The sequence below is a fragment of the Pelmatolapia mariae genome, linkage group LG22, assembly GCF_036321145.2.
Source record: "Pelmatolapia mariae isolate MD_Pm_ZW linkage group LG22, Pm_UMD_F_2, whole genome shotgun sequence".
Taxonomy (NCBI): domain Eukaryota; kingdom Metazoa; phylum Chordata; class Actinopteri; order Cichliformes; family Cichlidae; genus Pelmatolapia; species Pelmatolapia mariae.
In genome coordinates this window covers 35,723,320-35,739,813 of record NC_086245.2, presented here as the reverse complement: position 1 = coordinate 35,739,813, position 16,494 = coordinate 35,723,320, and the positions used below count along the sequence as shown (strand labels likewise).

At 42.5% G+C, this 16,494-nt stretch overlaps 1 protein-coding gene across 3 annotated transcripts in view; it reads left to right on the top strand.

Moving 5' to 3' along the window:
* Positions 1 to 16,494, top strand: part of ddx39b (DEAD (Asp-Glu-Ala-Asp) box polypeptide 39B) — a 45,911-nt gene that overhangs the window by 3,236 nt on the left and 26,181 nt on the right. For all 3 annotated transcript variants that reach the window (XM_065471530.1, XM_065471531.1, XM_065471532.1), the window contains exons 2-8: positions 1,192 to 1,424; positions 4,153 to 4,280; positions 6,649 to 6,741; positions 6,816 to 6,999; positions 11,475 to 11,593; positions 13,609 to 13,740; positions 14,696 to 14,805. In XM_065471530.1, coding sequence (XP_065327602.1) covers positions 1,202 to 1,424; positions 4,153 to 4,280; positions 6,649 to 6,741; positions 6,816 to 6,999; positions 11,475 to 11,593; positions 13,609 to 13,740; positions 14,696 to 14,805 — 989 coding nt within the window. In that variant the 5' untranslated portion in view covers positions 1,192 to 1,201. The remainder of the gene's footprint in view (positions 1 to 1,191; positions 1,425 to 4,152; positions 4,281 to 6,648; positions 6,742 to 6,815; positions 7,000 to 11,474; positions 11,594 to 13,608; positions 13,741 to 14,695; positions 14,806 to 16,494) is intronic.

The window sequence follows — 16,494 nt, the reverse complement described above, 5'->3', positions numbered from 1 at the left end:
TCTTACAAAGCTTTAAATAACGCGTAGACTATTACATTTGTCGTCGATGATTTTGATAGTCGACGTAATCGTGGCAGCCCTATTTGTTATCATGCTGCTGTAACACAAACATGTGGGATCAATAAAGTATGTATTTATATACACTCATGTTGTTTGTGCTAAATTCTGACCCTCCCATGCAAGCGTTGTAGCAGACTCATCAAACCAGGCAACGGTTTCCAAGCTTCTGTTATCCAGTTGTGATGATGTCGTTCAAGTTGTAGCCTTGCTGTTGTGTTGTTGGCAGACAGGACTGGCACCTGGTGTGCTCTCCTGCTTCTGTAAGCCCACTTCATTTATCTTCTTTTTTGTTATGATGCATGTCTGCAAGTAGCTAAGCAGTTTAGCAGTCTGGCCATTCTCCTCTGACCTCAGACATCAACAAAGCACTTCATGGATATTTTCTCTTTTATTGGACAATTCTCTGTAAACCCTAAATTGATTATTGGCGCCCAATGTGTGTTCAAAGTCAGTAAAAATCAGCTTTTCCCCCATTCTACTGCTCTGTTTCAACTCGAGCAGGTCATAGTAGTTATCTCTACATGGCTAAACGCCTAAAAATCAATTTATCATTTCTCAACATTGTTGACATTTTTCTGCGTATTTGTTTTCTCTCCCCTTTCTTCTCTAATTTTTATGTATTTTTTGAGGAGGGTGGAGAATCTTTTTTATTCTTCTCTGCATTTTTTTTCTCTGTTTATAGTTTGTTTAGTAAAAATAGAAAAGGTTCTTCTCTGAAACAGTGATGAGCTGCACATGTGTGTCATTTATTTATACGCTGCATTGTATGGAATGATGTCCTGCGTTTTTCCTATGGACTTGGAGACCTGGGTTAATGGTGTTTGTCTAATTGTCAGTATAATAACAATGAAGTTGATTAGGATTTGACTTTGGGAGGTGGGATTGGGCTGCTGCACTCAGAGCATGAGCTTGAGATAGCTAGATTAAGGACATCTGCTCTGACTGATGTCTCCGAACCAGGAGTAAAAAAAAAACAACCTTCTGAAGTCTAAGCTGCTGGCTCTTTTTTGCACACATGCTGACTCCAATAATTAAAACTTTGGCCATGTTGAACCTTCTAGCGCTGTGAAAGTTTAAAAGCTCTTTGTTCCTGAAGTTTCATACACCACATTTGTTTTTCTCGTTTCGCAGCAGGGTCAGGATGACAGAAAACGACGTAGATAACGAGCTGTTGGACTATGAGGATGATGAGGTGGAGGCCGGAGGGGTTGGAGATGTTGGAGGTGCAAGTGACATGTCGATAAGAAAGGAGGGGGTGAAGGGCTCCTATGTGTCCATTCACTCCTCTGGATTCAGAGACTTTCTACTGAAACCTGAACTGCTGAGAGCCATAGTGGATTGTGGGTTTGAACATCCGTCTGAGGGTGAGTAACTGGTGCCAGGAGGAAAATTGGGAACTGGTACAACCACTGCTGATTTTATTCACTTTTTTATCTTCTCTCTGTATTTGAAGCGTCTGATAAAGATTAATGCCAGTTCCTCCTTTAACAGAGCTGTGGTGGGTTGGTGGTGGCAACGGTAATTTTAGTTACATAGCACATTTCATTATGCTCAAACTCGATGTGCTGAACACAGAAGATAAAAACATGAAAATCTGTGTAGGTTTATGTGGTGGGGCGTGGACTGCGGTGCTGTGCGGATGCACCTGCACGGCATCCACAGTCAAGCCCGCCGTGTGGGGACTCAGGGGTTGGTGGGGTTGTGGTGGTTTGACAAATGTTGAATAAAAATGGCTCAAAACACAGATCTGCGGTCCCGCCGTGCCTTAATTCCACCACACTGGTGCCGAAACCCAGGACGTGGCACGGCGGGGTGCATCTGCACGGCACCGCAGACCACGCCCCACCACAGTTTACAATCTAAATCATTGTAAACCTACAGTGAAAACAACAAATTAGAATAGAATAACCATTCATTGTCATTGTAAATGTACAACAAATGTATAGGCGCTCCACACCAGCTGTGCTGGAATAAAATGTAAATAGAGAGCAGGAATAAATGACAAACAAAGCCATATGTACAGTCTAGAGGAATATGTACAAAACAAGACTAAGGCACACATTGGAGAACAAAGTGGTGGGCAGTGTGTGGGGTGTTTGGGGATAGTGTTTGTTAACTATCAAGGGGAAGAAGCTGTTTGTGAGTGTGAAGGTTTGGGACCTGATTGACGTGAGGCGCTGACCCAGAGGCGGGTGGTGGGCGGGATGTAACCATCACCTGTGATGGACCTGGTTTTTCTGAGACAGGAGGAGCTGGCAATGGCTTCCAGGGATAGCAAAGGGCACCACATTTTTTAGGCGGTGTTAATTACCGTCTGTGCAGCCTTCCTGTTCTCCGTCAAGGCACCTGTGTACCAAACAGCCAGGCAGTAGGAGAGCACGCTCTTCACTGAGGAGCAGTAGAAGGCCAGCAGCAACTTCTGGTCGAGGTTATTCTTCCAAGAACCTGAAGGTGGAGACAGATTCCACCCGCTATCCATTAATAATAATAACAATAACAATAATAATAATAATAACTTTATTTATAAAGCGCTTTCAAACAAAGTGCTGTACATCTATTTGAAACTAAAAAGATAAATAAAAGCAATACATTGCAATACAAGTTAAAAACAGTAAGAATTTAAAAACTAGAAGGCATAGAATTAAGACACGTAAGATAGGGTGAACAAATGTGTCTTCAACTTAGTTTTACAAACCACTTATATCTTGCCTAATATCTTGAGGGCGGTTGTTCCACAAAAATGAGGCACGAAACGAAAAAGCACGCTCTCCAATAGTCTTTTTTCTGGTTCTAGGAACCTTTAGAAGGTATGAAGGTGCCAATCCGTTTAAAGCCTTGTAGGTGAGCAGCAGGACCTTAAAATCTGCTTGAACCTGACAAGGTAGCCAATGAAGAGATCTCAGAACAGGGGTAATGTGCTCAAATTTCCCAGTTCTTGTTAAAATGCGAGCAGCTGCATTTTGCACCATCTGTAGACCTCTAAAACTTTTCTTTGGTAGGCCAGAAAGAAGAGCATTACAATAATCAATACGTGAAGACACAAATGCATGGACAAGAACCTCTGCAGTGTCGCTTGACAAAACCTGTCTGATTTTGGCTATGTTCCTCAAATGATAAAAGGCGGTCTTTGTTATCGGTCTTTGTTATCTTGAGTGGACCTGTCTGTTCCTACTGAAGTCCATTATGAGTTCTTTTGTTTTAAGGACGTTCAGCTTCAGGTTATTTTCTGAGCAGCAGCAGGACAGGTTCTCTACCTCCCCCCTGTACGCTGTCTCATCTCCATCAGAGAGATCAGAGTGGTGTCGTCAGCATACTTGACGATGACGTTGGGTGGGTGGGTTGGTGCAGTCATATGTGTACAGTAGGGGGCTGTGAACGCAGCCTTTTGGGGGATCCGGTGACTTGTTTTCATAGCTTACATAGCATAGCTGACATAATGCTTTCCCTAGCTCCTTACCCTAATCATGACAAATGAATGCCTAACTATATCCTAATTGTAACACCGACACTAAAACCACATTTTGAGTCTCATTGTAGGTCAGTCAGAATAAAAAGGTTTTAAGCCTGTTTTTGAACGTAGGCATAGATATATATAATTACGCACACCCCACTTTGCAGTTATTTATTTGTAAAAAATGTTTGGAATCATGTATGATTTTCGTTCCACTTCTCACGTGTACACCACTTTCATGTGGAATTCCAATAAAATTGATTCATGTTTGTGGCTGTAATGTGACAAAATGTGGGAAAGTTCAAGGGGGCCGAATACTTTTGCAAGCCACTGTAACTTACCTCAGGTCAGCAGGCAGCTTGCTCCAAAGAACAGGACCACAGATACTGAAAGCACCCGTAGATCCAAGTCTAGGAACAGCTCAGAGATGTGCATGTGATGACCTGAGAGTTCTGACTCTGTGAAAGACCCTGAGAAAGTATACTGGAGGGCAAACCACAGAGAGCTTTGTGAAATAATTAAAGGATTTTAAAGGTAACTTTGCATTGAACTGGGAGTGAAAGAAATGGCTTGAGTACTGGTTTCCGGTTGCTGTATCCTGAATGAGCTGAAATTCTCCTGCTCATGTGTTCTCCTTCCAGTTCAGCATGAATGCATCCCTCAGGCAATCCTGGGTATGGATGTGCTCTGTCAGGCCAAGTCTGGGATGGGGAAGACAGCAGTGTTTGTTCTTGCCACCCTGCAGCAGCTAGAGCCCATCACCGGTCAGGTGAGGTGTAGCAGCCAGGACAGAGCTAAAAGTTGTTTTATTATATTGTAACAGTTGTCATTTAATTGCTTTTCTGCATTTATTTTCATTTTAGATTCTACTTACAGCTGATTGTGATTTTTAGCTAATGAGCACATTTGTTCTGCACTTGTGGAGCCTTCATATCTAGATAAACAGGCTCAAAAACAAATCTGAAAGCAAACTCAAGATATTGCGTTGTGTCTTTTGTGTTTCTTTGTTAATAAGATTTCCTCCCTGCAGTCTGTCATTCCACCTCCACTTTTAAATCCCTGTGTCTCTCTCCCGTGCCAATCTGCCTTTAATCAGTTTGAGTTAATCTCTCTTTCTCAGCTGCATGAAACAGTCTGCAAGGTCAAGTCTACCAACTGTTCCACTGACGCTATCCCCTCTCATCTTCTGAAGCAGGTCCTGGACTCAGTTGGACCTGTCCTTCTGGTCCTGATCAATGCCTGTCTCAGCTCTGGTTGTTTCCCAACACTTTTTAAGCATGCTGTTGTTCAACCTCTCTTCAAAAAGCCTAACCTGGATCCATCTATACTCTCTAATTATAGGCCCATCTCCAATCTGCCCTTTCTGTCCAAAGTATTGGAACGAGTTGTCTTCAGGCAGCTCCAGTCATTTTTAGACAACAACAGTCTCTATGAGAAGTTTCAGTCTGGTTTTAGAGCTCGTCACAGCACTGAAACCGCCTTACTGAGAGTTTTTAATGATTTGCTTTTAACTGTAGACTCTGGTCGTGCTGCTGTCCTAGTAACCTTAGACCTGACAGCAGCCTTCGACACTGTCGATCACAACATACTGTTATCCCGCCTAGAACACTGTGTCGGTCTGAAAGGTACTGTTTTAAAGTTTTTCCAGTTCTACCTGGATAACAGGAGTTTTTCTGTTCACCTTGGTGAACTGTCATCTCCCAGAGCTCCTTTAACTTGTGGTGTACCTCAGGGGTCCATTCTAGGCCCCCTGCTGTTTATTTTGTATTTGCTCCCTCTGGGCGATGTGCTGCGCAAACATAATGTGTCCTTCCACTCTTTTGCTGATGACATTCAGATCTACCTCCCTCTGAGGTTAGACTGTAAGGACTCTTTGCAGCCGTTATTCTCCTGTCTGTCTGACGTTAAGTCTTGGATGGCTCTTAACTTTCTACATCTAAATGAAAGTAAAACTGAAGTCATTGTGTTTGGGCTTCCTAAAGACCCTAACCCTTCCTTTGATTTTATGGTACCCCTAAGTTCTGAATGTACTTCCTCCATTAAGAGCTTCGGTGTTACTTTTGACAGTGCTTTTAAATTTGATAAACAAATCAGCTCCGTAGTCAAGGGATCTTTTTATCACCTACGGATTTTAGCTAAAGTCAAGTCCTACCTGTGCAGGAACGATCTAGAAAGGGTGGTCCATGCTTTTATTACTTCACGGCTGGACTACTGTAACTCCCTTTATGCTGGTTTAGATCATTCCTGTTTGCATCGCCTTCAACTGGTGCAAAACGCTGCTGCTCGCATGCTGACCGGTTCCAAAAAGAGAGACCACATCACTCCGGTCCTCTGCTCTCTCCATTGGCTCCCAGTTGCTTTTAGGATTGATTTTAAAATTTTACTGCTGGTTTTTAAGGTTCTAAACGGCACTGCACCTCCTTACCTGGCAGAGCTTCTTAGCACTTACTGCCCCAAGAGATCTTTGAGGTCAGCAGACTTGATGCTTTTAGATGTTCCCAGGTACAGATTGAAGACTAGGGGAGAGAGGGCTTTTGCTGTGGCTGCACCCAGACTGTGGAACAGTTTACCCCCTCACATCAGATTCTCCACAAGCCTAGGAACTTTTAAAACTGCTCTTAAAACTCACCTATTTTCACTGGCTTTTAGCAAGGTTTAACCTATTGTTTTAATTTATTGTTTTATCAGTGAGGTATTTTATGTACCTGTGTTTTATAGTATTTTATATTTGTATTTTATTGTACAGCACTTTGGTCAGCCTTGGTTGTTTTTAAATGTGCTTTATAAATAAACTTGACTTGACTTGACTAAAGTGCCGACTTTTACCTGACAGTCACAGAGTCAGTCATGATGTTGTGATTAGGGCTTTTGCACAACTCCTGACTAACTGCTAACATCCAGATGAGAGAAAAAATGTTTGAGTCACTCTTAATTATTACCATCCACTTGGCAGAACGCTTGGTAAAGAGTTTTGGGCTGTTTGAGTTTGAACGAAAGACTTGCAGTAGTGTGCAGGGAAAAAAGAACAGTGTACATTCAGATTTACAGATGCATCGTGTTTTCAAGGACCATAGTGCAGTAAATTATAGTGAATTAAGTTGGTACTATATCTTAATCTTTGCCATTTTTATGTGCAGGTCTCTGTCCTGGTGATGTGCCATACCAGAGAGCTGGCGTTTCAGATCAGCAAGGAATATGAGAGATTTTCAAAGTACATGCCCACTGTTAAGGTAAAGCAGCTTGAACTCATACATCAGTTTCTCCCAGCTCAAAGAGTTTGATGTATGCTTGTGTTTTCCTGCAGGTGGCAGTGTTCTTTGGAGGGCTGTCTATAAAGAAGGATGAAGAGGAGCTGAAGAAAAACTCTCCTCATATTGTGGTGGGAACACCAGGCAGAATCCTGGCACTGACGCGCAGCAAGACGCTCAATTTGCATCACATCAAACATTTCATCCTGGATGAGTGTGACAAGATGCTCGAGCAGCTTGGTAAGTGGCACAACCCACTTTTTAAAGCAAAATCAGATCCAAATATGTGCCAGTGTTTAAAACCAAGAAACAAAGAAGAGGATAAGATAACATTCAAACCAACATCTGTCTCATTAGCTTTGTGGTCTCACTGTGGTAGCTTTGTGGTTTTTATATATGGAGTCCAGTTTCCTTTCATATTGTGTGAAGGTTTGCTGCCTCCCTCAGGGAGCTTGCAGCAGTAAATATGAGTCTGTGGTTTTCCTGTTCTGTGTGATTTTTATAAGGATCATGAGGTATCCATCTTTTCTTTTCCCAGGATAATAAAGTGTTTGACAGCTGACAACTTGAGGCCAAGGTGCTGGTGGTAGAAGTTATTGTACTGTGGGTGTGATTGGTGTGACATTACAGAATAAACAGTAACGTATACATGACATATATCTAGCTAAATCTAAATGTACACAGTGGATTTCTCTGCTGTGCTTGTGTGACAACAAAGAGCATAAAGCTTAAGAAACAAATTTCTCGGTTAAAGATAAATTTGGAGGATCGTGAAAGATCATGGCACCAGCGTCTTCCCACCTTTGTAGAGGCAGAGGGGGCAGCTAAACAAATGCAGCATGACTTTGTTGCTTTTATTTTGATGACAACTGCTACTTTCATTGTCGTAACCCTGCTAGGCGGGCGGCCTGGACACGCAAATTTGTGAAGTGATAACTCAAGGACATCGCGACATAGGGGTGTGAAATTGATACCACTAGGGTATCTAATAAAACACTGAGGGCTATCAGTGGTACTCTCCAGAATGTTTTTAATATACACACTCACTTGTGTGAAAGTGAATGCAGTTTTGCTGTTGTTTGTGAGAGATAGGTCTTTCCCTAATAAAATTTAATGAGGCGTCTGTTGTGATTTGGAGCATAAACTGGGCGTCATCAGGACGCTACAACACAGAGCGAACACCATCCCCACTGACACAGCAGCCAGGGAGGCAGAAGAACATCAAGAAGGCCCTGAGTAAATGTGGTTATCCCAGCTGGACTTCTGTCAAAGCTGGGAAGGCGCCAAAAGAAAGCTCCAGCCGATCCAGGAGAGAAGGACAACCGCTGCCCAAGCGAAAACCTGTAGTGATCCCGTACGTGTCAGGAGTATCGGAACATTTTTTCTAAACACCACGTCTCTCTGTGGCTTTTAAACCCCAAAACACGCTGCACCAAAAATTGGGTCCCCCAATATAAAAAACAGAGTAACATAGTGTACGCTGTTAAGTGCCAGGAGGATTGCCAGGATTTATACATCGGGGAAACCAAACAACCTCTGGCTAAGAGGATGGCACAACACAGAAGAGCTACCTCGTCAGGCCAGAACTCTGCAGTCTATTTACACCTACAGGCCAGTGGACACTCTTTCAATGATGAGGATGTAACATCCTGGACAGGGAGGAACGCTGGTTTGAGGGCGGAGTCAAGGAGGCCATTTACGTGAAAAGGGAAAGACCATCTCTGAATCGAGGAGGGGGCCTAAGAGTACATCTGTCACCATCTTACAATGCTGTGATTGCAGCCATTCCCCAACTCTCTGTGAATGGGACTCATGGTTATTGATCAATGGGCTTTGATTAATGGTCATGACCTCCCAGCCCATTGTTCACCCACCAATAGAATCCCTCATTGTGTAAATGTCCTGTTTATAAGGTTGGAAACCTGCAGTCAGCTGAGACTGAAGAAGTCACTTGGACGAGTAACGAAACGTTTCTCCCACTCAAAACATCCAGGTGAATGGAATCAACCTTTGGGATTTACCTGGATGATTGAGCATGCATCAAAACTCTGACGGTAATAATCCACGCCTTTTTTCTCACCATGGCGCATGTGGTGAGGGACATGATCAATAGTGGGTCAACAACCCTCTTAACCTCCTAGGACCTGACGTCCACATATGTGGACATCACATTTTGGGTTGTCTAGACCAAAATACAAAATTTTGCTCTACAAGGGCCTGATATCCACTTACGAGGACATTATACTGCCACTGTTCTATCCAAATTTAAAACGAATGTCCTCATATGTGGATCTAATTTATCTCAGAAACAAAAATTAGGTATAAAAATAATCTGGTAATTCTTTGTTTTTACATTCATCGGGTCCCAATCAGCCCAAATAGCAAAGAAAAATTACAAATGCATGCCATGAAAGAGTTCGGGTCTTAGGAGGTTAAGGGACAACTTCCACTAAGGATTAATACCTGGGAATCTCCACCATTTTGTTTTATAACTGAAGAAGCTTCTCGGATGAGACGTGAAACGTCTTCAAGAAACTTAAAGAAATCCAGTTGCTTTCAGTTCAGTTTTACATATACAGTACCAGATGACAACAACAGTCGCCTCAAGGTGCTTTATATTGTAAGTCTGTGAAGGTTCTCAGTCATCCAGGTCATCGTAGTCAAAGGAGTTTGCAAAGAAAAGCGTCTGGACTTCTTTAAGTTGCTTGAAGACGTTTCACCTCTCATCCGAGAAGCTTCTTCAGTTCTAGGGTCAAATGGCCGAGAGTCCCAGATTTAAACCCAGTGGGAGTATCCCCCCAAAGAGGGACAAAGGACCCCCTGGTGATCCTCTAATCACATGAGCCAAGGTGTGAAAGCGGGTGTGGGACCTAATCAGCCATTAGAGGATCAGTGATTAGAGGATCACCAGGGGGTCCTTTGTCCCTCTTTGGGGAAACGTCTTCAAGCAACTTAAAGAAGTCCAGACGCTTTTCTTTGCAAACTCCTTTGACTTTATATTGTAAGGTAGACCCTACAGTAATAAATACAGAGAAAAACCCAACAATCATATGACCCCCTGTGAGCAAGCACTTTGGCGACAGTGGGAAGGAAAAACTCCCTTTTAACAGGAAGAAACCTCCGACAGAACCAGGCTCAGGGAGGGGCGGGGCCATCTGCTGTGATTGGTTGGGGTGAGAGAAGAAAGACAGGATAAAGACATGCTGTGGAAGAGAGACAGAGATTAATAACAAGTATGATTCAGTGCATAAAGGTCTATTAACACATAGTGAGTGAAGAAGAAACACCCAGTGCATCATGGGAATCCCCCAGCAGCCTACGTCTATTGCAGCATAACTAAGGGAGGATTCAGGGTCACCTGATCCAGCCCTAACTATATGCTTTAGCAAAAAGGAAAGTTTGAAGCCTAATCTTAAAAGTAGAGATAGTGTCTGTCTCCTGAATCCAAACTGGAAGCTGGTTCCACAGAAGAGGGGCCTGAAAACTGAAGGCTCTGCCTCCCATTCTACTTTTAAATACTCTAGGAACAACAAGTAAGCCTGCAGTGTGAGAGCGAAGTGCTCTAATAGGGTGATATGGTACTACAAGGTCATTAAGATAAGATGGGGCCTGATTATTTAAGACCTTGTATGTGAGGAGCAGGATTTTGAATTCTGGATTTAACAGGAAGCCAATGAAGGGAAGCCAATACAGGAGAAATCTGCTCTCTCTTTCTAGTCCCTGTCAGGACTCTTGCTGCAGCATTTTGGATTAACTGAAGGGTTTTTAGGGAGTTTTTAGGACTTCCTGATAATAATGAATTACAGTAGTCCAGCCTGGAAGTAATAAATGCATGAACTAGTTTTTCAGCGTCACTCTGAGACAGGACATTTCTAACTTTAGGGATGTTGCACAAATGGAAGAAAGCAGTCCTACATATTTGTTTAATAGCTCCTTAGATTACTATGACCTGGATGACCGAGAACCTACGCAGACTTAGCAGCTCTTAGGGTTTATTTTTCTCAGTGTAACAACAGTTTTAGATGTTGGGTGATATGATAGTTCAATACTGTACAAAAACTTTAGGAATTAATTGTTTCAAATGTGATGTCATAGATTTCTTGGTGTTTTTGACAATTCATTTGGTATGAAGTGAAGCAAAAATGTTTTCTTCAAAAGAAAAGATTTTTGCTTCAAAACGGCCGATGTAAAAGGCTCTTCAAAAGGGCCTTTTACATCGGCCGTGCGCTGCACTCACTGCTTGTCATTTCAAAACGTGTCTCTCTGACGAGAGTTTGTGTCGTATTATGTTCAAATGTTGATAAAAACATGTATCGCTGGTTCATAAAGAAGAAAACTTTGTAACTATCCCAACTGGTGAAGAGTGTGTCATTTCCACAACACTGCTTCTCTCTGAGGTCTGCAGAACCTGCGACGAACAGTTCACCAAACTCTGATACGTACCGAATGTTCTCCTTCATCATGTGGTTGAACTCAGCGCAGCAGTACTCTTCGTTTCTGTTCCTCGCACAAAGATACGTCATGAGTGTGCTTGTGCTGTGCTTTGCTCGGTGCAGCGGGAAATCATTATTGTGTGGCACAAATAATAGACACAAATGGGTTTCAGAGTGCAGCGCGTGCATATGTGAAAGGGCCTTCAGTCATCATTATTTAATCTTTAGTCACTGCATCTAGATGAGTTTGTAATACACTGTAAATAATGTTCTCTTCCTTAGACATGCGCAGAGATGTCCAAGAGATTTTCCGTATGACTCCCCACGAGAAGCAGGTCATGATGTTCAGCGCCACCCTGAGTAAAGAGATCCGTCCAGTCTGCAGAAAGTTCATGCAAGATGTAAATACGCCTCTTCACTTTCATCTGCCATGCCTCTTCCCGTTCCCTCCACACCTCCACTACTCCTTCGCCTGCTGGAACAGTGGGTAACAAAGTCCAAGTCGATGTTCAGCCTCCATGAATCCAAGTCACAAGAAAGAAGTGTTACTCCAAGCATCCCTTTCACTGCGTGGAGTGATACGCAGTGAAAGGGATGCTGCCATGTGCCATCTGCTGCCATGTGATACCACTTTTCTGCTGTACCTGGTCAGCGCTGAGCCTTCAACAGAGCCTGTAAACACGACCATAACTGTAGCTCACCCTGGCTTAAAGCTGCGGCATACAATTTCTGGTGATTAGACAGAGCGTGTATATCCAAATTGCCATGCTTATGAACAACAGTGGAATAGCCGCATGCCTGCAGCAAGTTCACTTTATTCAGCTAGTACTGTCTGGCCTGTCTGGGACATGTATTCTGGTAGTGTAGCTTTAAACGGTTACATGTTGCATACTAAAGCCAAATTTCAGACACTGACATCATCATATGAGTCAGTACACCATGTGACTTTTGGTATCTAAAGCCTGAGGGCAGCCTAACTTTGGCACCTCCTTTACAGGCCAAGGATACTAGACTCCTTATTTCCAGTTGTGTAGGTACTTCAGAACCCAACATTGGCTTTCGATACGACTGTTGAGGTCACTCAACAGTCGTATCGAAAAACACAATGGCTGGATGTTTTATTGATTCAAATCAGACCTCAATAACTCAGAAGGGCCAAGGACACCAATGAACTCATCTTCTGGCTCTTCAAGCAGTTCAGCTAGTTTATTTATATTACACAGTGTCTTGTTCATCCTGAGCAGGAAAACAGAAGATTTATAAAGATTTATAAAGACAAAGAAGTGCAAATGAACTACGAAACAATAGTATGATGCTTTTAGATCCTTAGAGCCTTAGCATTCAAATGATGACTCATTGAGTAAAACACTGCTGTGTTTTTAGGAGCGCAAAAAAGGGTTACATGAGAACCCGTCCATTTGCCATTTACATGCTTTAATCAGAATGACTTACCAAATGATCTTATGATAGAAAATATGGTAGCCCTTTTAATAGCAGTCATATTGTGACATAGATGAAGTTGGGCCACATTTGACAGCAATTCCTGCAGAAATCCTGGTGCTTCACTAATGTTTCCAAGCAAATGTAACTGTGAAAGGTTAGTAAGCAGTACTTATCTGTAAATTACATCTTGTAGCTGCAAAGATGAGGATTAATCAATGATAATCAATAATAGAAATAATGATTAGTTGCTGCAGCAGCAACCACTGGTTGTCTTCCCTTGCTGTGATATTAGACGTAGAGTAGCTTTAAGAACCAGTTAAGAATCAGCTCATATATTGAGCTGGGAGATCCAGCCAGTCTGTTCTCTTTGTGTGTGTGTGTGTGTGTTTACTTATCTTTCTGGGGACCAAAAAGTGGAGTTTTACTATACTTGTGGGGACTAACAGCTCTTATAGGGACAAAGTTCCCGTCCCCACAAATTTGAAGGGATTTTCGAGGCTCAAAATCTTGTTTTAGTGTGAGGGTCACAGTTAGGTCATGGTTAGGTTTAGGCTGAGGGTCAGGCATTCATCTTTGATGGTTAGGGTAAGGGGCTAAGGCATTATGTCAATAAGATGTCCCCACAGAGATATGAAAACACGACTGTGTGTGTGTGTTACCTATACCAAAGCCTTCCCTCTGTCTCCTCACTGCTTCCTTTTCACTTCCACTGTATTATGTTTTGTGTGTCCTCTGATTTCGCTCTGACACATGGTGTCTCATGTGTTTCCCATCTTCCCTTAAATAATTGTACTGTCTTACAGTGTAAGACATATATACAGTATACTGGTTATCTCTCTTTTAAAACTCTCCAGTAACGCTGCCACAATATGTCTGACCTGCTTTAATAAACCCACTTCCATATTTCCTTATTTTTACACTATGCTCTTCCCTGAATCTTGCCAACCTCCCTTTCAAACTCCTGCCGGTCCAGCCGATGGAAATCTTTGTAGATGACGAAACCAAGCTAACTCTGCATGGGCTGCAGCAGTACTACGTCAAGCTGAAGGATAATGAGAAAAACAGAAAGCTCTTCGATCTCCTGGATGCACTAGAGTTCAATCAGGTACCCACACCATACCTTCCCCACAGCCTAACCCCCCTGTGGACATTTTTGTTTTGTCTGTTTGCTTTTCTGTTGATTGCTGCATTTTATGTTCATGTCTTACAAGCATGTTACTGTGGGACACACTTGCAGATCCTGCTAGAGAAGCATTAGTTATTTCAAAGATCAAAATAAATGTTATTTATACTTCTTGTGTGCAACCCCTCAGCTCATCAACTTCCTGAAACCAGGCTCTATTCTTCTTCTGATTGGCCACACCTCTCAGAAAGAAGGGTTAGGGTTAGGCTGTGTGCCAGAGGACATCTCACATTTACAGTTAAAGAAATACTTAATAAGATATGTACAGTATGTGTGTGTACAGACAGAAAAGTATAATGGTCCTCTTAAAGGCCTTACTATGCTTCAGTGTGAGGGAGCGAAGGAAACAATATACTTTGGTGATGTGAGTATGTGAGGGTCCACTAGAGTGAGGGGTGCGCCCACCCAGTATTTATGTTAGATATCAGCCCAGTACTGACTTTAATACCTGAATCATGTATATTTGACAACAGGGCCAACAGTTCACTTGAGTTCTGTCTTTACCATGTCAGCAGCAGAGCTAACCGAACGTGGAGGAAACTAACAGGAAAGCAGTGTCATAACTACTAATCCAACAAGTTCTGCTTGTGCAGTTTGCGAGCTTGTCACTGAACTTCAAAGAAACAAGTCGAGCGCTAGTGAGTGTCAAAAAGCATAGCTGACGGCGCTGTCCTGTCATGTTTCTCTCTGTCTCTTTTGTCTTGGTGTTATTCTACATGAAAACTTTTTGATTCTACTTAAAGTAATAAATAGCTGTTAATGATCGATTGTCTCCAAGTGCAGACGAGGGGCGCACACAGTGAAACAGACACACACAGGAAGCCGACAGGACTTAATGTCCACTGTAGCTGAGTGATTGTGTCGCTGTGCTGCTCAGGTGGTGATCTTTGTGAAGTCCGTCCAGCGTTGTGTAGCTCTGGCTCAGCTGCTTGTGGAGCAGAACTTTCCAGCGATTGCCATCCATCGAGGGATTCCTCAGGAGGAACGGTAACTGAGAGCGGTGACGCCATAAATGTTTGTTACTATTTTATTACTCCAGATAACACCGAACTGCCATGTTTTTATTGTGTTCACTCTACTTGTTCTTTTGGCAGAGGATAACAAGCTCAGTGTGAACCTTTAGGAAATGGCTCAAATGTAATCGTTTTCAGTTGACAGTGAACTTGTGTTAGCTCCATGCAGCTGCAGTCTGCCAATTTAATTCAGTTTTATTTATATAGCACCAAATCACAACAACAGTTGGTACTTTATTTTGTAAAGTAAGGACCCCACATCTTTATGCTTTCTACTATATAATAATATTATGAAGAAGGAAGCAGGAGGCTTTTATTTTTTTCACTCTCAGACACTTTTATTTTGTTAAATGAATGCGTTGTGATGATTATACCATAGTAAACATAACTTTTACTGGTTAGTGACGTCATTCTTTATATTAGGTAAAGCATTAGTTCTTATAGTCTTGTGTGCTCTAAGATGCAGTGCTGTGCAAAAGTCTTGAGCCAACCATTGTTAAGACAATTGTGCTGTCATATATTGAAACATGCAAACATACCGTAAAAGGAAATACAGTACATTAAAACACAGTCTGTACAGGTCTGACAAGATTAAAAGCCAAAACTCGGTATTCTTCAACACAGTCTGATCTCTCTGAGACAGCTTCCTTTATGAATACTCAGGAGCAGTTCTCCAGGCTTCCCAAAGGACATTCAAAGGTTTGGGGAGGCCATGACTGACTGTCCCATTGTGTGTGTTTTTTATATCCAGGTATGTTTTAGTGCATTGGCAGTGTGTAAGAAAGCACTTACATAGAAACAGCATCGAAAAAAATGCTTGTTAATGCATTGCTTGTAATGAGGCAAGTTGTGTAAAGCGCTCAGAGTAGAAAAGCGCTCTATAAGAACCAGTCCATTTACCATTTACTATCATGATTTAGCTCCATTATAAAAATATTACAGAGATTAAATATATATAACTGACATTTTACTGTAAAACTTAATTTTGTTATTTTCACTGTAGAGGATGTGCATTAGATGGAGAGAGATATCCACAGACAGGAATGACTTCTTGTGTCCTTTAGTAGTGCATTATGGGTAATCTTAGTCTCTCAGTGACTGACCAGCTCATCATGAGTGGGTGGGAGGTCCAGCATTGTCCTGATCTTGGACAACATCCGCCTCTCAGACACCACCTTATTAAAGTCCAGCTCCATCCCCACAACATCACCCACCCTACCTTGTTTTACCGATGGCTGTAGGCACTCACTGTTGGACCTCCTGATCCTTTCCATACATATTGATGACCACAAATATTAGCATAGTGTGCATTGGGTCCTTCACAAAAATTTGAGGAAACTGTACAAGTGGAGTGACAGGATGTCTGTTGGCATCTGAAACCCTCAACCTGCTGTCCCAGCATGCAACAGCACAGAGGATGGCACTGGCCACAGCAGACTCATAGAAACACCTGAGTGTTGTCCAACAGATGTTGAAAGACCTCAGAGACGACTCTGGCCCTTCCTGTAGAGTGCAGTGGTGTTTTTAACCCACTACAATTTATTATCAGGTGTACTCTGAGGTATTTACAGTCCTGCACATCGACCCCCTGGATTGAAACTGGGGTCACAGGTTTCCTGGTCCTCCTAAATCCGTTGGTCTTTGCCACGCTGAGTTGTAGATG